The sequence below is a fragment of the Mya arenaria genome, chromosome 11 (genome assembly GCF_026914265.1).
Source record: "Mya arenaria isolate MELC-2E11 chromosome 11, ASM2691426v1".
Classification (NCBI taxonomy): domain Eukaryota; kingdom Metazoa; phylum Mollusca; class Bivalvia; order Myida; family Myidae; genus Mya; species Mya arenaria.
Genome location: NC_069132.1, coordinates 26,511,751 through 26,537,189, shown reverse-complemented (window position 1 = coordinate 26,537,189; position 25,439 = coordinate 26,511,751). Strand labels below are relative to the sequence as shown.

The 25,439-nt window shown below is 34.4% G+C and overlaps 1 protein-coding gene across 1 annotated transcript; it reads left to right on the top strand.

Moving 5' to 3' along the window:
• Positions 1-11,392: 11,392 nt before the first annotated feature.
• Positions 11,393-20,154, top strand: LOC128209642 (uncharacterized). The gene is made up of 9 exons (XM_052913759.1): positions 11,393-12,364; positions 12,705-12,779; positions 13,354-13,395; positions 14,364-14,531; positions 14,771-14,995; positions 15,436-15,678; positions 16,798-16,897; positions 17,033-17,089; positions 17,404-20,154. The coding sequence occupies exons 1-9, from the start codon at positions 11,743-11,745 to the stop codon at positions 18,287-18,289; spliced, it is 2,418 nt and encodes an 805-aa protein (XP_052769719.1). The 5' UTR covers positions 11,393-11,742; the 3' UTR covers positions 18,290-20,154.
• Positions 20,155-25,439: the final 5,285 nt, after the last annotated feature.

Here is a 25,439-nt window from a genome sequence, read left to right as displayed (position 1 = left end):
TGTTTATTGATTCGTCAACATTTAACCAATTTTGACTGTTGACCGATTCAATTTTTGCATGTGCAAACTAACCACAATATCATTTGTTCAGTTGTATACAATTGCCCCAAGATGTTCTTATAAAAGAAGACGTTTTGGGCAGATCCCCAAAAGAGACCATTCGAAAACGTGGGTCATTATGAAGGCAAGTAATGCAATTAATTATCTTAATACACTCAATTATCGATTGCTCCTTTTCGTGCTTAGTATATATGGACGCACACTAAATCAGATACAGCAAAACAGTAGAAATTAGTCACCGAAGCATCCACAGTGTTGACTTACCTGGATGCGTTTCTTTTTGAAACTCCCGTGATTACTACTTTCGTGCCTTCCGTCAATTTCCCTAATTCGTACACGTAAGGTAGTCGCTGGAAAATGATAACTGGTGAATTACCTGTCCTTAAAAGAATGATAATAACTGCCGGTTTATGAGAGCGTGTTCATTCGTGACTTCTAAACAGTTTGTCAACTCTGCCTAGTCATACCTAGTGTGGTGGAAGATTTTTAACTTTTAGTTTCACGTATAAATGTTAGGGTATGACTACAATTAAGATAACTACTACGTTTATTAATTTCGAAAACCCTTTGAATCGATGCATCAAAATTAAAGGTCTGCAAAAGGTACATTCGTCTTAGTTTCGACTGCAAAAGTAAAATGAAAGCGCTGATAGCATTGAAAGGTTGTTGCGAGACAAGCGTGATTTTACTTTTTTCCATTTTCTTCACAGGCAATAACAATTGATTCAAAAAGTGTTTTGAGTGGCCCTAAACTTTAACCGATAGTTGCCTGTCATTATCTTAAAACTGGTAACGTAACTTGATATGTATGTTTTGATACAATAAGCTAGTTTCATAACAGTTACTGATAACCTGTATATACTAGGATTAATGATTTCATCTCGCAAGTTTATTGCTAGTGTAAAATTTATTAAATGAAACCCGATGTTAGCTGAGGATGTTCTTACTACTTGTTTTATGTAATGTAAGACTGGGTATTTTAGTCAACACTTTTCCATTTTCTGCGTGATTATCTATAATAATCTATTTCCCTCGGCGCAAGATTTATTCAAGATTCTTCGGCTAGATTTCAAATTCAAATTGACGTTAAAATCTTACTTACGAATTTAAATAAAGTGGTCTTATTCGCACTATTTTAAACTGCATACCACCATATGTACCATTTTGCAACCCCGGCGCGTTAATTCTTCTTTCAACATGTTATCTCGAAAGGTAGATGTGACGATACCTTTTTTGAATTGCGGTACTAAAATCTGTAGGCCTACGGTATATAGCCTAACTATATTTTAATGTATTAACAATACATTAAACTTACTAAATAAAGACAACAACGAATTTAACGTTTTAGGGTAACAGCGCCTTTACAGGGTGGAAAACAGATACCTTTCTCTCCATTTCCTGAAAGTAAATAACACAATCTATTTAAGACTACTCAAACCTTAGTCGTTGTGAAAATCGCAAACATCTTATCCGATTATTTAAATGATTTAGTTTAACGATAATTGTTTGCGACAAGATTAGAAAGGCAACACGATAGCGTTTCTAGCTCATATTCCAATGGACAGTAGCTCGAACCCACATCTTTTTTGTAAAAGTCAAACGTTATAAGGTGTATTTTCGCGATTTGTTCGAAAATTGGTAGAATGCAGAGAGCCTTGGAAATGGGTTATATTGCTGTTTTTATGTGCACACATACAAACCATAATTTCCTTTGAGATTTGCATTATTAAATCATGCGGACAGAAACGTATCAAGAAATTCTGACCATTTATTGACATCTAAATAAAAATACTTAAAGGCTATACATAAGATGGAATAAAATTCGACAAAAACACCATATGTCCTCAAAACAAACATAGAATTGTCAATGCAAGCAAGAATGAAGCCAATAATAATCATTTAACATGATTGAACGAATAAACGTAACAGTCATGTTGCTGTTTCATCTAAAATAGCGCATAATGCTTTCCCATTTAAATCATATATGTAGATGAGTACAGATAAATAAACCGACGCTATTTTAAAACTTACTTGGATTCACGTGGTAGACAACCCCAGTAAATTTATGTACGTGAAGTTAGCGGCCTAGCGGCCTAGCGGCGTGAAGTTAGCGGCCTGGCGGCCTAGCGGCCTAGCGGTCTAGCGGCGTGAAGTTAGCGGCCTAGCGGCCTAATTATTTTTTTCTTTTTCCAAACAATGGTATGGAACTATATGAATAAAAAACTTTGATTTATCAGTGTTTAAAAAAAATCAACGCATTATCAATTGCTTGGAAATAGAAAAAAATAATTAGGACGCCAGGCCGCTAGGCCGCTAGGCCACCAGGCCCTAACTTCACGCCGCTAGGCCGCTAACTTCACGCCGCTAGTAAATTTCAGGATACAAATGCGCAGATCGTAAGCGATGTAATAAATCAGTAAGATGCAATGCGTCGTACACAGTGAGGTCAATTATATGTAAGTATTTGACAATTGTCTTTTTTCTTGCAATTTTATCATCGGGTATCTAGTTCCTTTTATATGTAAATACTCACCATCCAAGGATGATGCAGGATGTCTTATATGTAACAGTAGTTATTGCAATAACAATGTTACTCCATATTCATATAAAGTAAAATGGATACTTCACTTTTTTGGTTATAATCAACCAAAAATGCATCATTTTAATGCAGTCAAAATCTTAAGTTAATACTGTTTTCATGGACATCAAAGTTTCAACACGCCTGGGGTTCTTGTTACCTTGAACAAACAAACACATATCACAGAACAAGGTGGATTTCCTATGTTTACCCTTCGTGACGCGCGATCTGTTTGCTGTGCCATCGAACTCTTATCATGCAGGTAGCATGGTTATGTCAGATTTGAATTGAAATGTTATGATAAAAAAAACTACAGTATTCCGTTTGGATTAAAAAAAATCTTCAATATTAGAAACCAGGCCCTAGTTTTCGAAAATATTTAAGAATTGACTAGACTTAACTTCAACACACTCAACTTGTTTAACCACATAACACCCAGACATGGCTCGAAATTGTTCATGTTTTTGACTCAATAATAAACGAATTCTCCCATAAATTTTGTTGAAATAAAAACCTGGTCAACATTTGAAATAGGTTTATTTATAGAGCAAGAAATGTACTTAGGTAATTACTCAAAATGAATATGTTGCAATAAATTGCCGTATGCATTAATGCTAACCCTTTTCAGATATATAATTACTTTCATCTTTCTTAGGTAGTAATGGAAGCAAAACAATCAGAATTTAAGATAGAACAAATAAGATTAAATTCCTTTTGAAGTACTCTCGTTATTTAACTAATTTACTAAGTTGAGTAAATACCTGATGATTTTCAAGAAACGGGACCTGGAAATTTTCTTGTGATCATTTAAAGTTGTTATTTACAAGAAGATTGAAAGTTTCCACAATAATTCATCTAAACATGTTCTCGAAAGTGTATTTTAACCTGTACTCCAACGCTTTTCAATGTGTTCTCCAACGTGTATTTCAATGCGTACTCCAACGCTTTTCAACGTGTTCTCCAACGTGTATTTCAATGCGTACTTCAACGCTTTTCAACGTGTTCTCCAACGTGTATTTCAACGTGAGCGACAACTTGTATTTCAACGTGAGCGACAACGTGTATTTCAACGTGAGCGACAACTTGTATTTCAACGTGAGCGACAACGTGTATTTCAACGTGAGCGACAACGTGTATTTCAACGTTAGCGACAACGTGTATTTCAACGTGAGCGACAACGTGTATTTCAACGTTAGCGACAACGTGTATTTCAACGTGAGCGACAACTTGTATTTCAACGTGAGCGACAACGTGTATTTCAACGTGAGCGACAACGTGTATTTCAACGTGAGCGACATATTTCAATGTGTACCTAAACGTTTATTTCAACGTATATTTCAACATGTACTTCAATGACAGTGTTGAAGGAAAACATATTTTGACACTTAAAAACATAACCATTTACATATGGGATACAAAGTTGCAAATCATATGAGAATATACACATAGGATTAATTTAAAACGTTAACAGATTATTCAGCAATTTTATCCAGGTGGATGTATAGTCTTATGTGGCGTATATATGCCGAGCATAGGCCCCCTGGGGTATTTTAGGGACGGGTTTATATGGGAATTGAGAAAAATGTATTTTGAATTAAATGCCAATCATTTGTGTTTAAAAGTATATATACAACATAACGATGAGGCTATAATTACTAGCATATGATAGAAATAAACGTATTTAATACCACTCTTATTGACTAAGTGATGTTGCAGTAATAATGAGAAAACAATAAAGAAAATGTCATTCAAACCAGTTCTACAAGGATGTCAGAAAACATTACTTTTGTATATATTCATGTTTTGCGGTTTCATTCTAAAATCAAAATTAGAATCAATAACGTGTTTAAACTTGATAACTTGAAAGTATCACAACAAATTGATCAGTTGTTTGTCGGATCTACCGCACCTGATTTTTCCGAGATGCAAAGAAGTACTTTTAAGAAAAAAATAAGTCCGCACCTAGAATTTTGCCGAGACTGATTATTTTTAGTAGAATTTCTTGAAAGGTTTACAAAATAAATGCTAAATATATGCTGTCGTATTTGTCAAATTGTCTAAATTGTGTGTAACACATACAGATGGTATGTACTATCCTGAGACTGAACCTGAAACCGGGTTGATTACAACCATTGTAAAGAAGTTAATGTCGTGGTAAATTACTGTCATTCATTTCGGATATTACAGTCCATTTTATTTCATGAAGCAATCTTAGATAAGGAAATCTAGGCACCCTAAAAGCAGAAAGTCTGTTTGTGCTAGGCAGTTTCACGTAGTTTCAGCTTCATGGGACATCAACGAGACAAGGAATAAGATGGGCAAGTTTTAGCAATCTTGGCAGTTAATTGTCCTTGAGAATGGGGAGTGAAGAAAGTACATGAGGATTTGACCATGATTCAACATCTGGCAACAATAATAAGCATGGCTGACAAGAGATTCTGCCAGTGTTTTACAGTTGACCTTTGGGTCTCTTCTACCGACTCATGAGGCAAAATGCTATATCAACATCAGCTTCCGACGACTATTCAGATTACAAGTCCTCCTGGCCTAGGTCTTTTGCATAGTGTTCATGTAAAAGTAGTGCTATGGTGATTTACTTTGATGCTGTTTCTGTATAAATAATGATAATATGTTGACAAAACCTGCATATGCATATATGTGACAGTAATTAGTATATACAACTTAACGATCGCCTTCAGATTGCGATTTTTTTTATCAAGATAGCGTTTCGCCGCTTCGTTATCTCTTTGAAACGGAAAAAGTAAAAACATTCTCCCGTTCGCCCCAATTTTTGTCTAGCAAATCCATAAAACAAGATATTAATTTGATGTGGCCTTATGCAGATTTTGTGTCTTCGAAATCTAGCTAAGATTGTAAAAATCACGCTTGCAATAAAATCAAGCAGATTGATATAATGTATTGTGTGTCTTCATTACAGAAATTTCAAATCAACTTTTCATTTGTATCCACAAAGTTGAGCTACTTTAATGAAAAAAGGGAAAACAATAAAGCAAACAGATGAAATAAGTTTTTAAGAATTATGACGAACAGCATTTCCAGTGTGTCTCCTGAACGTAACAACCTTAAGTCATATAAAGTCGCAGACTCTCAGTGTATGCCTCAATGTAACTATTTGTTATGCAGAGTAATTGAGGTGATATTAAGAAATAATTGTTCGCCCCTTTTAAAACAATGAATACGGCTTTTCAATAACAGGGAACATCTTATCACCGGGCAAATGTTGAAGTTATTAGTTGTAAAACAAGATTTGCCTGAACTAAAACCCAAACACATCAATCTGTTTCATAGAAATAATAGCAGGTATTGGTTCGCAAAACATGGTCATATGATACTTTGATATGAGATGGTCCTTACATCCTAAAACTAACGTTACTTCCATGTTTAATGGCATTGATTAAGTATTCATTCGTGAAGCTATGGCATTACGCACTATTGTTCTTTGTAACCAGTTGAAATTGAAGCTACATAAAAGTAATCTTTTAACACAAAATGAAAATTTAAAACTGATTGTTGTGATTCCATCTTATATGTTATTGACAACGCGTGTACCTTTGCTAACTTGAGACATTTTTCTTTTTTCTATTTTAGCTTCTATTTCTCAAGTTTTTATGTGTTCCAATGGATATGGTAAACATACAAATAAATCGAACTTCCTATTGCCCGTGCCTAAGAAACGCATGTGGTTTAATATTTATGAAAGTGTTCAGCCGATCGTAAAACAAGGACACGCAAGTATTAAAATGAATACGACTTTTCAGTCACATACAAAACACCCAATGTTTTAAAGATGAGCGTTTGTATTGAATCAATAAACTCGTATCATGTTCAAGAACAAATGTTCAAATAAAACATAAACCCAAATACGAGTATGCCATGTTCATCAGTAAACTTGATTTAGGGTCTCATATCTTGAATATTTACATAATCTTACAAATCCTAAAAACCGCAAACATAATGAAACACAACAGCTAATAAAACATTTTGATCATGTAAAAGTGTCGTAAGTGTCATATGGGGAGCAAAATCGAAATAAAGGTGATTTAAATTTTGCGAAATCATTTCCCATAAAACTTCCACCTAAGTCGTATTTTGATACTTGAAATATTGTGCGCAGGAAGAGGGAAAAAATAAAAATCAACATTTTTTCCGTTTTTTGTTGATGAACTATTTAATTTAAGTTTTAGATGGGTGTTTTTTACATACATTTGATGATCAGAAACATTTTTCTGTAACTCTTATTACATTAATTAAGTTTTATGTTTTGTTTATTTGTATTACCACGTATTAATATGTCTATGAAATAATGATAATTGTTACATCTAAGTAATGTTGAATATATATAAGGTGTGTCTTTCCATCATTCTATTCAAACTCATTTAATATATGACCATTGCAATCTATGAACATAATAAATAAATGAAAAAAAACAACACATTTGTTAACTTTTAACAATTATTGTCAAACATTTAATTTAGAAAGCATATATTATATAGGTTCATACAGTAACACTGTAAGCTGATAATGGAAACAAACTATTAGAATAACAACAAAAACACAATGTCCAACAAGGTCCACTAGCATGGTAAGTGCACAGTAGCATCATATTATATACAATTTATGTACCTGTAGACAAAGCGTTTTTCAACTTCAAAGGAACGTAACTCACATTGCCTGGATTGACAACGCTGTACGCCGCTTACACAGGCCCGCTTTCGGTGTTTCTTAAAACATTTGGATAAATCTTGTAACAAAACCGCCGCCTGAGCACTCTCAAAACATTATTTTTGAAACAGATTTGTCGGGGAATCAACTGGTTGATAAATCACCTAATAAAACACCTGTAATAAAACGAAGGCGGGACTCTATAAGAGACATAGACTGCCTTTTGATTCATTTAAAATGGTGGAAACACACTGTTTAGAGTTGCAATAAGTTTGTTTAACTGATCTCACTTTCGTTCAATATAACATAATACATAGCAAAGTAAGTATAATCATGATCTTCACGACACACGAAAAAGGCCGACATGTGCTGTTTTGTAAGATAACAAACGCGATCACACACGTATAAACTTTTCAATGTCGGTTTGGATGTTCATATTGCCAACAAATGTATCTGTAAAAAAGGAAACACCTTTTTAAACTTCCAGACCCATTACATAAATCATTTATACCAATATAATTCTGCTATTACACTGCTATACTGCGCCACTGGCATGATAAAATGCACATATATGAGGGTTTTAACACTAAGGTGATTATCGTCTTTTTTTTATTTTATTCAGGGTTCCGATCATGTGATTATATGCCAATATACGTCCTGCTCAGCAGACGTTTTTGAGACATTGCCAGACATAAATGTCATTATAGATGGTAAGCCTGATGTTTCCGTGCAGGCCTGCTGATATGATTATAAGGAACTCCCGTGGCCGAGGGTGTAAGATAGGTTCATCTAAACCCGAGCGTAGGGTGTTTTGCGGAAACGAGGTTTACCGAGTTTCCGTAGAAAACCCTGAGAGAGGGTTAGGATGAACCTATCTTACACGAGCGGCTCTGGAAGATGCTTTTTCTCCCAACTCAGTTAAACAGAATAAAGTTAAAATGTATTTTTTTCCTTGGAACTCTTTTGTGCGTAGTGAAAATAATTGGCGTATAGATATGTGATAATCATGGATATGCGCGCAGTGATTCAGATTATGTATATACATGTAGTCAAATCGTTTGGTACATGTCCTCCTAAATGAACGTATACATGTGTATGCATGCTGCTTATATTTCAAGGTTGGTCACAATACTTAGTTTCTCGGTGAAGTGAACGAGCTGAGACCATTTCCTGTTCTAAGTAATAGCAACATCGATCCAAGCTTAGAAACAGCTTCAAGTGAACAAAATTTGATCACAATATATTATTTATTATTGATGACTTAGTGGGCAAAAACGTTGCAAAAATAGCCGGGACTTTGACTTTCGGTCCAGCCAACCCCGGGTAAAATCGCCGCCCTGCGGGAACAAACTGATGGTTAAACACCGGCCAAATGCCCCCGCACCCCAGAGACTCTACATAAGGCCCAATCTCCGCTAAATTTGGCGCTATGGCAAAACCACCGCGGCCACCCGGCCCTGCGTGGGCACATGGAAATAAAAACACGGCCCTTTTCCCCGGCTATCCCCGGTATACCCCAGGACCTGGGGGGCCGTGGTTACAATTGACTGGTGCCCGAAGTGTAATGTAAATATTTTTTATATTATACCGAACCTTTTATATTACCACTAAATACTTTTAAAGCGCTTTAGGTGTGTTTTATTAAACAAAGCTAATGAAGTTTTCTTGCGACGTTTCTACGTCGTTGTGAAAATAGCAAGCCGCACTTACTAGTTGTATGGCGTCACTGGTCAATATTATATTTATGATATGGACAGCTGATGATATAAAACTGAATTTTCATTAGAATGCAAAGACATACGGACCGATCATCTTTATTTATATATACAAACTAGGGACACATTTATGTAAGGTATACTTTACATATAACAGTAACATTATTGCTCTAATTTCTCGATATGGACAACATTGGACAATTTTCCCTGAGCTTGCATAGAGTTAAGAAGACGTAACCATCATGACAGTCTCGTTAATATAAATGCATCGCAACTATCCTCAGTACAGTTAATAGCTATCCCCTGTGCAGTTTTTTATTTGCTTCAGCTATCCCCGATACATCTTCAGGTCATCAAAAAGGATGAATATCTCCATAACAACAAAACATATCGTATTGATATCATACACAATATTAGATGCTGTAATTACAATGAAATCGCTCGATTCAGTTTTCATTCTTATTTTCTATTTGTTGTTTTATGTTTGAAATCGTACCACATAACTGAACCTTTGTGAGCGATCATGCAACATTCGGCGAGAATTTTGCTATTATACAAAAGAGGAGACACATTTCCATTATAGTCGTGTATTGCACAGGATTGATCTATTCGAAGCTCTTCGAATTTGATAAATATCACTATAAAATAAAATAATAATAACAAAAAACTTACCATGTGTCAGAATCAAATGCTTATTAATTGATCATTTTTCGAGCTATATCCGGTGTCCATTCCCACACAGTGAGTTTGAAGCAAACAGAATATTTTTGGAATCGATTGTTTCCGACTGTGAACGGCAGTGTAAGCCTTCAACACGTACAGTGCATTGAGTAAGCATGGATTTAGGTCGTATTAGAAATATACCAGGTTAAAATAAACATCATCCGCAATTCCGGATAAAGTTACAGAGTTAGTTACGGATGCAGATATAGTTACAGATGTACATTTGTAGTTACATATGGAGGAGAAGTTTAAGTGCAGATTTAGTTATAGATGTAGCTACAGATGTTATTTAAGATGTAGTTACGGAGGTTGATACTGATACAGATGTAGCTACACATGTAGGTATCGTTACGGATGTTTTTACAGATGCAGATGTAATAACATAGGGATATGTAGTTAGATATGAATATGTAGTTATATTTGCATATGTAGCTACATATGCTGATGAATTAACAGATGCAGATGTAGTTACAGGTGTAGTTACTTCAGATTCAGACGTTCCTGAGGAAATAACAGTTTGAGAGATTAAGCAAAAACATCCAAACTGCAAATTAACTCGTTTAATTTATTTTATTAGCTTTTTAACTGAGTCATCTAAGGCTTAGTTATGTGAATCTGTTTTATAAACGTGCACAGACATATTTTCTTGGACTACCTTTTCCATGGAAAACAACAATGAAAGGACATTATTCTGAATGTTTGTCAATTACGAAAAGGAATTAAGTATCATGAGAAACTCGTTTTGTCACACAATTTAATCAAACTGCATTTCAAGTGACTGTTTTCAAATCGAAACCTAGTGTAACCATGACCCTTTTTTCTTACTTATGAACATGCTGAAACACATCCTTAGAAACAAATCTCAGAATTACATGTTTGTCGGAACTTAAGCATTTATGAAATTTTATGATAACATAAAATTATTTAAGGATTTGTTCAAACATTAGTTTAGTGGTATTTAACCATGTCGACAGTAAGCTTCCGCATTAATTATAGCCTTAGCCAATCACCTTTGAGATTTATCTCAAGTGGCACTGAACAGCAAATCGCGATACATTGTAGCCATTACTGAAGACAGATTTATTTTTAGTGTGGGCAAAAGCCTCGGCATTTTATTTTAGTTTTCACAAAATCCACCATCACCACCTCCACCACCTTCCGTTTAATTATCTGTCTGTATAACAAGGTCGAGGAACTGTTTTCATGTCATATTTGATTATGAACACATCGTTTACGTTTATGTTTTTCCTCATATTTTCTTACCATATGTATTGTTTCAGTTCTTTCTTTCTCTTCCCTTCATCAGTTGTGTCAGGCACTACTTTTACAAAATAATATGTTTCTAGTAGGACGGATTGTCCACTCAGATATGTATTTCGGGAAATTTTATTATACACATGCTATTGACTCATATTTTTAATTTTACGATATTTCGTAAAAAAAAATTATGGCATAAAAATGCCCTATTTTTATTTAAAGTTTGCGTTACAGTTTGTCTACAGTTTGTCTACATCCATACGAGTTCGACCAATCCAGTGTCTTAGTACCTTGACCTTGGACAATACATAAACACATGCGTGGTTTACCACGTATCCTGAAGTTAATCTTTACCTGGTATTATATTTCCTTTTCCCTTTAGTTCGTAATATAAAATCTGAATAATGCGAGTTTTATGTGAGACGCATATTGTTCAAATATGATAAAAGATGAACATTGATCTGATACGAATTGCGTAGGATTGAACCTGATGCAGGACTGGAAAAATGTGTAATATTACAAGTGGACAGTGCACACAGTTGTTAGTTACCGCAACTGCGTCGTGTTTTAAAAGTGGTTATAAAGAATGTTTATGTTTACATGCATCGATAAACTTCTTGGATTGTATTACCTCATTGGCCACAATTTGAATAGAGTATAAACGAAAGAGTGAATTATCTATAGTTGACTTGTTGATTGATAAGAACAGATACACAAAACACAAAAATGGATGTTGAAACGGACGAAAATCTACGTTTTATTAAACTGGTGGATGGTTTAATCAGCGTTTCATATCTTATGTTTAAGTTAATGTTAAAAAGGTGTGTTCTAATATCTAAACCGGCTGAAACAGAATCAACGGAATCTTGGACTCTGGACGATCTTTTGTTTGAAAAGAAAAGTAAAATTTTGAGTCGGGAGACAGGCAAGGCTAAAGAGAAGGTGTTCTTTCCTGGTCGAAAGAAAGACACCAATGTTGAAAACTGGGACCTGAACATGTTTTGCTTTATTTTGTCAGAGATCTGTGACATTCCCGATGAAACGAACGTTAAACAAGCGGTGGAAAGTTTGAAATCTTTAAAGGATATACTATTTCAGAATGCTCGAGCCAAACTTTCTGAAAATGAATATGCGAAATATTCTCGGCTGCTAGAAAATGCGACAGACACATGCATACGTTTTATAGAAGACGATTCGGATCGGGAAGAAATGAAAACAAAAATAAAGAAATTGTATGACAAAGGAATAGAGGAAGTAACACCGCCAAATGACCAGTTGATACATGTTCTTCAAAATTGGCATATGAATGAAAAATACAATAAAGAAATACTTCAAGAACTTCCACGTGGTAAATATCAAAAGTAGTATTGTGCTTCTATTATAATACAATACTTTAACCAAACATAGCTTTCGTTTTAAGATTACGAAATGCTATTCATTACTTTAAAATTTCAATGGCATACTGATAATTATTGTAATGTAAATGGCTTTGTCAATATGCATGTATAATATAAGCAAGAGCACGGGGTCCCACTTATAACACAAAAGAAAAACTGACATTGCAGATCACTTCTGCTTGAATAGGCATTGTGTTATTATTGATCTCAAACTGCTTTCAACTAAAGAAGGCGGCTATTAATGCTCCGGTTATATCTTTCATTATGCTGTATTTTGTCAATGATATGCAGATGCTGTAGACAAGCTTGAAAGAGCGGCCAGAATTGTAAGCCTGCGTGATGAAAGGGATAAAAGAAGGCAAAAGGGTATGTATGTACATGTTCCTGTGTTTACGTATATCATTAGGCCATACGAAGTCGAGTGTTTGTTTAGGGCCAGGTGCCAATTTCAAAACCTACCCACCTTGCAAGGATAAAAAACTAACCAAAGAAAAAAAAATCGTATTACAACAAATTACTTCTGATAGCCGATTTACCTAGTACAAATTAGAAAGAAGTCACCATGAACATTTCCTGGCCTATACACTGAACGTCTTCCTAAAAATGATATAAAGGCTATAGACTATAGATATATTTTACGTCTTTTTTTAAGTGTTCTTTTTCGACACCTGATTTGCTGATATGTACGATCCCTTGTTGATGACGGCATTAAGAATAATCTGCAATCAATAGAATGGTTTATCATATATGTATAAATTTAAAATGGATACAATTTTGAAAATAAACTTGTGCCATTAAACGGGGTTTATGTTTAAACTTTTGGCTACTGAGCTTGTTTCTGTATGTTTTCAAATCAGTATTCACGGTAATTATGATCTTCAAATGTAACAAATGTGAATTATTGTCTAAATCTAGATAACTGTGATTCCATGTCTTGCAGGATCGACAGAAGTGCTGCCTCCCAGGGCAGATATAACCCCAGGTACGAAAACAAGATAATGGCATTTGTTCTCGTATATAAACTATTTCAAATTTTACTCTTTTTTTAATTGAAAGTATCTCCAGTTTAGACGAATGAGACATTAGTTTATTATTATTTTTGGTAATGACTAATGCAAAATTCATATATTGAAGATATTCATATGTTATTATCTTCAGAAAACAACTTCATAACATCCATAAAATAATCAGGTTCCAGCATTTTGAGAATAATTTTCATTCCTCTTATACCCACCAACTCGAATCTGAAAAAAGCACTTGTGTAGCGTAAACTCAAACAATACCTTAAAATCCAATTAAGTGTTAAATCAATGAATGGGATGCAATTGCCAAGTTCAATACATCTGTTTGGAATGTCATGTTCTGGGAATGTCATGGGTATTTTGTGTACAGTCCGTGTGCTAGTGAAAGATAGCGAATCTCGTTTGATGTTAAATAGAGTTTGATTCCATTTTACGTCAATATGTCTAAACACATCTTCACGAGAAAACATTTATCTTAGAAGAAGTTTCTCACCAAATGGAGACAAAAAAGTCATTAGCCATCGTTTTTATATAGTTTAAAAGCATGGACAATTGTAAAACATTGTCTCTTGAACAGACTGTATCAGATATGACAATCCTTTCAATCGATAACAATAACATGTTTATATGTTAATGTTCTAGGAGTGGTATTAGCAATTATTAACATGCACAAACTTTCTTTGAAATGCATGTGCTTTAGTGGTATATAATTGTCTTCTCTTTTTCCGGCAACATAAATGATTGCTCTAGTCTAATTTTATTTCTAAAGACCCCTCATTTCAGCTTTAAGTTCTCATATAAATCAATAGTATTGATTTTTAAAAAAATATAAATTCTACGCACTACTGTTTACAAGAATGATAACAGTTTTGTAGTTATGCTCTTATTATTTAAAAAAGTAAAGGCATTGTTTGTTTATATATTTCAGAGATCAAAACGACATTGCTATTCAAGCCAGAGGACCATAACACAACACACGTCGTGTGCAAGATGTTTCGTGAAGAAACCGCACCAAAGGTGGCGTGCCCACCATGGCCACCGGAACACCAAGTTTTGAAAAGGGCTGTCGGAGAGGTCTGCCAGAAGCTTACAAAAAGTAAGTAAAAAATTATTTTGATTTTTGTAAATTCTTCACATTTGTCCCCAAAAGAAATGATAATATATAAGTATTCAATTATGATTTAAAAACTATCAGTCATAAAAAGCCTTATCATTAAGAACAGAAAAGATGTTGCATGACTTTTAGGCAATATGTGTATATACTGTTTCAAATTTTATTTAAAAAATCAACAATCATATTCATATTCAAGGATTATTAATTTTGATTTCTTACAGTGAAAATTAAACCGAAGGCTATCAGAAATGCCTGCGTTGAAATTACGATGCAAAGTGAATCTATAACGGCGATGATCACATTCCTGAATATGTATGAATCGCGCGAACTGGACACAGTGTTTCGGCCTGTCATTGATGCCATACAAGAACTTCCTGGGCATGAGAGTTATTCCCAAGAAATTGTCATATATAAGGAAGATTTTGATCAGTGTGTTACAGATATCGGTGAGCTTATTAAAATGCATATGTACATTTTTATTTAAAGCGCGCGAAACTGTTTGCGAACCTAACGTCATTTCCGAAAGGAAGTTGTTAAAATTGTGTCCCATCCCTGTGCGCAATGACTTTTGATTTGAACATTGGAACGGGCTTAAATTTCAAAACAGTGAACAAATTGATACCTTCACTGGTTAGAACAGTAAAATATCAATTTTATTTCACTGCTAACTCTATAAACCACCAGAAAGCACATCATGAAACTTTATAGATCCAAATCAAATGTATTGTGTAGTAGAATTACGCCTTCCTTTGTTTTTATATTAGACTTAAAACAATTGATGTTCTTGATTTAGAGTATTCTTTGCTATACTGAGAAGTTTTCAAAATGTCTATTTCGTTTTGCATTGCTTAACGACAACTTAATACCACTACGTAATTTTTTAAAGCAAACCATCTTGACGAGATAGTTGAAGAGTTTGGTGATGATTTAGAAAGCTTGACACTTGGACCGATTAATGAGACCAAAGAAGGAGCTGTTGAGGTAGTGCTTACAAATACTTTCGGTGAAATGGATGTCAAGTACAATGAAGAAATCCACGACATATTCGCAAAGCTACATGAGGCAGCTAGGACAACCTTTCCAGACCAAGAATTGATTGTTGAGATACGACTTGCGGATTTGTTACATGGTAAATATGCTTCAAATATTTCATACCGATCATGCTCATGCAGTTTTGTGCACAACCTACTTAAGTGTATTTGCGTTTTACAATATATGATGCATTAACGCACTTCTCACAGTATTTTGGGGTGTTTATTGTTATACATAAATATATAATAAGTTTCTGTACATTTGTTGTAATAATCAGTTTGAATCATAGGCCCAGGTGATGTTCTCCCTTATCTTATTGTATTTTGCTTTATCCTATCATTTTTTTTGTTTCCATTCGCTTCTGACAGGTACCCCAAAATGTTATGCTGTTGTTTTTGAAAAAAAATAACATTTTCATACGGAAATATATATATATATATATATATATATATATATATATATATATATATATATATATATATATATATATATATATATATATATATATATATATATATATATATATATATATATATATATACATATATATATATATATATATATATATATATTTAAATTACTATAAACAAGTCAAAGTGAACATTTCTATGTAATGAAGTTAATTAAAGTTCAAAATAAGACTTAAAATGTGATTATCAAATAAGCGGTAAAATGTCCGTGAAACAGTCAACAGTTCCTCACACTAATTACACTTACTTTCATAAACTTTAACCTTAAGATTTAAGGTCTGGATGACCGGAGTAGAAAACAAAAAGTTCTAATACACAAATGTTTGTTATTGTGGTTTGTCCTTATAAAAATGCAATAGATTGAGGGTTATTTTCTGAAGTTAAAATTCATGAACAGATACACAAAACAATACAAAAAAAGAAAGAAAGAATTTTCATTTTTAATTAAGAATGATAGAAAAAGAGAAATATCACGGACACTATTAATAGCCAGGTCTGAAAACATTAATTGTCAGACTAAAACAACCTAAGATTATAAAGAATAAAATAGGGTACATAACTTAGAATGTAAAATCAATATCATTGGACGAAGATAAGATTTGACTTTAGTTCAACAAAATATTCAAACTACTGTGGAAAATGCATAAGTAAGAGGTTTCGTGTTTGATGTTATAGTTATAGTCTTACACATGAAGGGAATCAGTCCTTTGAATTGTATATACTGATTTCGCCATATACTTTGACAGAGAAATCTAAATCCGGTTTTAAACCTGTTGACGAACGAGACAATTCCATCCAAGAAAGATCTATGACGGACGTAACGATCAGAAAAAAGATGCTCAAACAGTAAGTACACTGGATGGAGTGTATGCCATCATATACATATATATATAATGTAAACGAAGGTAATTTTAAATGCAATGATTGAATAATTTGTTATTAAATATCGATTATTATGATGTTATGTATTTATATTTAAAGCGCCCAATCGTCGGGTGAGATTGATTCTGGTTCAACGATTATACCACCAGCAAAAAGGCAAGTGTCTTTTAGTTACAAACTCCCTTAGTTGTCTATTAGACACGAAACAAATCATATCGTTTGATGGTTTTTAGTAACGAACGACTGCATAATAAAGGAGCTCGGGCCCTTTCTTTATAAGATTTTGCCTTTCAAATATTTGCTTTATTTTATGCTATACTACATACGTAACGTAACGTATTTAATACAGTTTTCAAAACAGCGATAATCTATACAGGCTGTTTAAGCTGAAAAGTAGGCAGATTCATATTGATAGTAACCTTTGTTTTTATAGAGGTTTTAATTAAATATGAAAATAATTAATTTCACAGATCGCAATCGGAACTGTCTCCGTCTAGTCGGATACCAGAGAAAGACGTACAAACGAAGCTAGCTGATACGATCAATATGAAAATGGAAGGCGATGTGGAGCCTGCAATAACCGGCCTTTGTCAGTTGTGCCAGGAGACAATCATAGCTTGCGATTTGAAAAACAACAGCGTTAAACTTGTTGATCTAAACGCAGCTAAATGCGTAGCAGTATTACGCATTTCTCAGCGTAAATGCTATCCTTGGAATGCATGTGCGGTAAATGACCATTCCGCAGCAATTACCGTCCCAGAAGCTGGAAAAGTGGCACTTTTTGTTGTTGAAGAAGATGGTTTGAGAGAGGAGAAATCGTTTTTTGTTGGCAAAGGATGTAGGGGAATCGATTTCAAATCTGGAACGTTCTACATCTCGTTTGAGAGTCCCCGTGCACGGATAGAATTTGGAGACGACCTTGGAAATCTTAAATATGTCACTGAAAAGAATGAAAAAATATTCCAAAATCCATGGTGTTTAAAACTGGGAGATGGCGGAAAACGTCTTTATGTGTCAGAATCAATGAATCCAAGGTTGATCGTTCTTGAAATTGAAGAAGGTGAAATCACAAAAGTTCAGGCCTTGCCAACTGAAAAGCACATAAAAACGCATCGAGGACTTGCAATTGGGCCAAATGGAAACGTATTTATGTGTGGATATTTAAACAATGTTGTTTGTATGATCCATACAGAAACAAGGCAGACAAAAGTCGTCTTAAACTCAGATGATATCTCCCCTCCAGACAGTGTTCTTTATTTGTCGGACACAGAAGATCAACTTCCGAATAGGAAAGGTCAGCTTGTCGTTGGCATGTACAACTGCAGTGACCTGAAAATATTTGATATGCATATGTAAATCAATACGAAATACTGACATTAGTCGGTATAATATCGACAACTTCTTAATACGAGCTTTTCAAAGTAAACTTTGATGTTTGAACCTTTTTCTGAGGGTCATTCTCGTACACCAGAACGATAATACTTTGCGTGCAACATGCGTTAGATTTATCCTTATCAAACCTCGTACGTATGTCACTGAAAAAAAAGAATTACATATTTTTCAAAACCCATGGTGTTTAAAACTGGGTGATGACGGTAAATGGCTTTATGTGTCAGAATTAACGAATCCAATGTTGATCGATCTTGAAATTGAAGAAGGTGAAATCACAAATGGAAACGTATTTATGTGTGGATATTTGATTAATGAGAATACTGAAGATAAAACAAGGGAAATTAATGCAACTGCAAATGACACTATAACATATGTATCAACTTTTTCTTAAGTTGGATTTTCTTCTACACCACTATTGTATGGTTCATGCACTATGTTTAAAGAGTGAGCATGCTTTGATACCGTGGGTGGGTTTGGTTTCTAAATGTAGCAAATTGTTTGGTTAAACTATTTCATATGTTTCAACAGTTTTCGGATATGTTAGGGATGACCAATATTTATTTTGATCTACAATCCCTTACAAATCATTTATATGCTAGCAGGACTTGCAAATGCCTAGTTCTTATAAATGGAAGACCAATATATTGGTGTTCAGAGACAAGTTACATTTTAGAATATAAATAATATCCAAAAAACAATTGTTGTCGGATTATTGTTCCGTCATGGAAACCCATAAGTAATAATTTTGTTTTACTCCATAACATTTGACATAGAAACTGCTTTGCATGCACTTGCATTCGTTGTTTTTACAGACGCCATGACGAGCAAACAATTGAAATCACGCGAAAAAGTTCCTAATAACATTGTATGTTAACATTGTTGACTCGACTTCTATGGGGGTTTATGATAGACTTAACCAGCACTGTCCACAACAGGAATCACGTGTCAGGTATGATGGATTAACATGCTTGAATCGAGAATACCACTCATGACTTAGAATACAACCTACATTATTAAGCACATGTAATTGCAGATAGTCAATTCATTAAGTACTAGACTAAATCATTACGAATTTCACCTTTTGCGGTGTGTAAAGGTCCGCCCACTGCCACTCTTCCGATACACACTCCCTGCGTCAGATTTTGCGTTGTCAATGTATCAGCCAATTAGGTTGTATGCTAAGTAACTCAGATAACCTGAAGTAATTTCTTAATAGTTAATAGGGCTCGTTCGCCTAATCTTCTTATTTAAGAATTTACTTCCTGTCATCTAACTATTACTTGTTTGTAATTTTACAATGAATTACGCGATCTTCAGATTTTTCAAAAATAATTTAAATATATCCTTATGTGAGTCGATTGAGAATTCTCATGTCACCCTGTAATAATGTTAATTTTATTCTTGATAATATCAAGATAAACTCGGCAAACATAAAACTTAATAGCTTAACATATCATGAAATTTGGCTTTTCTGTCTATATATTGAAATAACGAATTTTACACTTTTAGACACCAGACCCCTACCCATATCAAATATGTTTAAAGGCGATGTAAATTATTGATGAATTGAATTTCATATACAGTTTAGGGTAGGTAAGGGTTTACGTTTTTAATAAGATGAGACTTGTATCTTATGAATAACTGTTTTGAAATATCGATAAACAAGCGCTTTGTCGTATTGCTCAGTATACTTGCAGTATACATTTAAAGGTAAAGCTAACTAAACGAATGGAACTGTTTTTTGTTTAAAATTGAACTTCATTACGAACATAATGATACACATCAACTGTATATTTTGATTGCTTGAATATATAAATCATTATTTGCCATTGACTTTGTTTTTACTTAAGAACATGTATTGCATGTCTAATGCTTAGACGTTGATGACGTCGAGTACGGTTTTATTATTTCGGCAAAGCAGTTATGCAGTCATCTAAAAAATCGAATTTTTCAAGATAAGCGTCCCATTGATTAACAGCAAAAATACACACCGATCGGGGAAAGTAAAGACTGAGGTTTTCTGATGTAGTTAGCTTAGTTGACTCAAGAAATAATAGAAGAATATCCTAAAAGGTGCATTCCTTTGGAAATCGGTGGTATGATTCTTTACTGGTTAATTTGAGTGTAAGCCTACCTTTCCTCGTCGCGACACCAGAGGTCGCATGTAAAGGTATAAATCGACTGAATATCATAGTCTGTTCAGGCATCAAGACATCACATACACTCAACATATCATGTAACATCACACACAAACTTTAAGCGTGATTATCTAGGATTTTCGAAAAACTTTAATCTGCTCAAACATTATTGTACAGAGACACTGTGAAAGGCCAAAGGTCAATCAACCGAGTGCCAATATGTTACGGTTAAACGCACGTGTCGCCATAAATAATACAATACGTTGTACTATTTTAACACCTTAAATATATTTCAAAAAATTAAGCTGAACTTTTTCCAGAAAAGTAGTGTTACCATATTCCCAGCATTCACATCCATAAAACAAAAAGATAACGATCTTGTTGAATAAATTTATTTGAAAGACAGTAATATCTTGTTTTTTTTTCATCTATAAAAAATAGCTTTAGTAGCTTGCTTTGCAATATACTATTTTGCCTTAAACCATTTCTACAAAATAAAACGCCTAAATATTTTTTAATCGTTTTAGACTAATCGTAGTCTATGTTGCATGGAAAGAATTCATAATCCATATGTCTTCCCTTTGAAAATATAGAATCTTTGTTTTGTAGTGTCAATAGGTATTTGCCATCTTTTACAGTAATTTCAATATATATTTTTCAAATCCAAATACGATTCTGGAAAAAAATACGGTCTCATCAATATTTACTTAAACGAATAATTTCGATAAGATCGATCAAACGTTATCATGTTTTGACACAATTGTACCATTTAACATACAACTTTTTCAAGAATATTATGCAAATCATTTACAAAGAGGAAAAATAGTAGCGGAGATAAACTTCCTCCATGCATTTTAAAATATTTGGTTCCATTTACACAAACACAGCTATTTGCGTTTTCGTATATAATTCTATTTAAACAATTAGTAAGAACTTCCCTTTTATACATAGTTTATCTAATTTGAGCTACAAACAACCTTTTCACTCTCAAACGAATTAAAATGTGTTTTTTGTATAGGGATAATGCACATGTTTAAATATTTTTACCAAATTATGTTTTATGTTAAGCACCAACCCTTAGTACAATAACTTATAGAGCTAACCTGAAAAAAAGAACCCCCCCCCCAAAAAAAAATGAAAAACTCAATGCGTGGCATCCTATGTCGAATGTAGACACCAGAGCCGCCTCTGAAAGTCAATATGAACCATTCTCAATTGTTAAATAGATTGATTTCCACTGCAAATGTGTTAAAATAAAACTATATTATGTTTGGCGATCATTGGAATCACACAGAATGCATCATTTTCTTATATCAATTGCAAGAGTTCTAGAACAAAGTATTAAGCATGATGTTTGCACTTGTGTATATGAAGGTGAAGTTAGCGGCCTAGCGGCGTGAAGTTAGCGGCCTAGCGGCGTGAAGTTAGCGGCCTAGCGGCCTAGCGGCGTGAAGTTAGCGGCCTGGCGGCCTAGCGGCGTGAAGTTGGCGGCCTAGCGGCCTAGCGGCCTAGCGACCTGGCGGCCTAATTAATTTTTCTATTTCCAAGTAATTGTTAAGGCGTTTTTTTTAAAACACTGATAAATCAAAGTTTTTTATTCATATAGTTACATGGCGGCCTTAAATTGTTATCTATTCAGAATATTTTTCGAACTGTTTTATGCACAAATTATCACTCCAGGCCGCTAACTTCACGCCGCTAGGCCGCTAGGTCGCTGAAGTGCTCGATCAACTTTTTTGAAAAAAAAATAAAAAACGCTTTAGAGTGATAATTTGTGCATATAAACAGTAAATATATCATTGTTTTAGAAGATCATGCATGTTTAATGCTTTGAAATAGCTGACTGCTTAATCGACGCTTTAAAACAAATGTTGATAATCGCTAATAGCTTCATAGTGTTAATTTGTGCATAAAAACAGCTAATATGTCATTGTTTTAGAAGAAAATGCAGGTATACATGCTTTGAAATAGGATACCATTTAAGGCCGCTAGGCCGCCAGGCCGCCAGGCCGCTAACTTCACCCGCTAGGCCGCTAGGCCGCTGAAGTGCTCGATCGACTTTTTTGAAAAAAAGTTGAAAAACGCTTCAGAGTGATAATTTGTGCATATAAACAGTAAATATATCATTGATTAAGAAGATCAGGCATGTTTAATGCTTTGAAATAGCTGATTACTTAATCGACTTTTTTGAAAAAAATATGTTGATTATCGCTAATAGCTTCAAAGTGTTAATTTGTGCATTCAAACAGTTAATATGTCATTGTTTTAGAAGAAAATGCATGTAAACATGCTTTGAAATGGGATTCAATTTAGGCCGCTAGGCCGAAAGGCCGCTAGGCCGCTAATTTCACGCCGATATGCCGCTAGGTCGCTGAAGTGCTTGATCGACTTTTTTGAAAACAAGTTGAAAAACGTTTCAGAGTGATAATTTGTGCATAAAACAGTTAATTTAAAATTGTTTTTGAATGAAAGGTAAAGAAAAATATTCTTAATAAATAACAATTTAAGGCCGCTATGTAACTATATGAATAAAAAATCTTGAGTTATCATTGTTTTTTTAAAAAAAACGCATTAACAATTGCTTGGAAATAGAAAAATAATTAGGCCGCCAGGCCGCTAGGCCGCCAACTTCACGCCGCTAGGCCGCTAGGCCGCTAGGCCGCCAGGCCGCTAACTTCACGCCGCTAGGCCGCTAGGCCGCTAGGCCGATAGGCCGCTAGGCCGCTAGGCCGCTAACTTCATGCCGCTAGGCCGCTAACTTCACGCCGCTAGGCTGCTAACTTCACGTACATCTTGTGTATTCGTAATTATAGTAAAATGAAAACAAATCGACATATCGACCAGAAAGCCAAAAATCCATCCGTCCGATGACGCTAAACATGGGAACGATTTGTACATAGAACGTAGAATTGGTATTGCCTAATCTTATAATGAAATAAAGATTTTTTCTTCTATGAAACATTCTTTATCATATCTGAAATATGAGTTTTCATATATACTGCAGTAGTTTTTATTAGCTGTCAAAAAGTGGTAAAAACGGAAAATTCTGACATTAAAACTTATTTTTCTCGAATCATTTCTGTACTCCACAGTGTTTCGGTAAATAAAAAAAGTAAACATTGCCTAATTGTTGTTGTTTTTCAAAAATGCTATTTCATTATTGGAGAAAATGTTAAAAGATAATGTTGTGTTTGGCAGACTTGTCTCCCTTGATTATGTGCAATTCACATATTCGAAAATGCTTGCAAACATCAATAAGTTGAATTTTGTTGTAACAAATGTATTATTTAACAAATGTTTTGGATTCTGGCTGTAGTTTGATCCTGAAAAAAAGAAAAGTATAGCTTGGAATACATTAAAATTACGTACTTAGGATGAAAAAGAGTTCTCATCTTTCAAGATACCTTGAAGCTGATTTTATATCTCGTTTGTCTTTACAAAATGAAGTGTTGCTTAATGAAAGCTACACATATGTTTGTTTGGTTCTGAATAAGGTTTATGGTTGCCAAGATGTCGTCTATTTGGTATTGGGAAGCCATCTTGGAGGAATTTTCAGTGGTTCCTGAGCTTTTTTACCTAGACATACAGATGTATCATCAGACAAAGATTCATAATTTTAACCCAAAGTGCACAATTTGGTGAAATGACTTGACTAAGCGCACTCGCTTCTCCCCAAGGACACATCTTGGCAATCATAATACTTATATGAAAAACTACAGAAACAAGCTCAGTAGCAAAATGTTTAAACATAAACCCGGTTTAATGGCACTGGGTAAACGCCAAAGACAAAGAACACAATAACAAAAAATCACAAACAAGAAACATGGAAGAACAGCACAAAACTCCACAAACAGTACAGTGCATACATACTATATATAAACAAACTAGGTATGTTTATCAAATATCGTTATGTACCGCCTTGGAACGGTCTCATTCAGAACCAAACAAACATATGTGTAGCTCTCATTAAGCGTATCCAGTTTGAAATAGACTAATTTTGCCAGCCGTAAAGCTTTTCAGATAGACCACTTTTATGACTGCCATAAATAACATTAAAACCAAAACAAACCCATGTGCAGCTGTAATTAAGCCTACTCCGTACGAAACAGACCATATCTTGGCAGCTGTGAAGCCCATCTACAGCCAAACTCATGTGAAGTTTCAATTAAACCTACTTAGCGCCAACAAGACCATATCAACCATAAAGCCAATCTAGAGCCAAACTAACTCATGTGTAGCTCTAATAAAGCTTAATAATGTACCAAAAAAGTCAGTTTGGCAACACCGCAGCCCCAATTAGAGCCAACAAAAATATGTGGATTTCTACATAAGATTACGCAGTGCCCACGACACCATGAATAGGCAACCATAAACTTCACTGCAAGTATATTATGGTAAATTAAGCCTAATCAGTGTCAAATAACACAGTTTGGTAACCATACAGCCTATTCGTAGCCCAACAAACCCATACTCAGCTCTAATGAAGCGTACTTAGTGCCAAATAAACCAAGCCTACCCAATTCCAAATAGACGACATCTTGGCAACCATAAACATTCAGATAGACCAATTTTGCCAACCTTAAAGCTTTTCTCAGAGCCAAACATACCCATATGGAGCTCTAATGAATTAATAGAGGATATCATTTTGGGAAACATAAACACAATAAACACAATTCAATGCCAAACAAACCTTTGTGCAGCTCTGTTTAAGCCTGGTCAGTGCTAAATGGACCACTTTTTGGTTATCATAAAGCCAATTTAAAGCCTTACAAGCTTATGTTCAGATGTAAATAAGCATTCTTAGTATCAAATATACCACATTTTAGCAATGGTTTCGCCCATTCAGAGCCAGAAGACCCATGCGCTGCTCCATTTAAGCCTACTCACTCAGAGTTAAACGACATTTATGATAGCAATAAAGCCGATTCTGAGCCAAACAAACCATCGTGCAGCTGACATTAAGCCTGTCAAGCGTC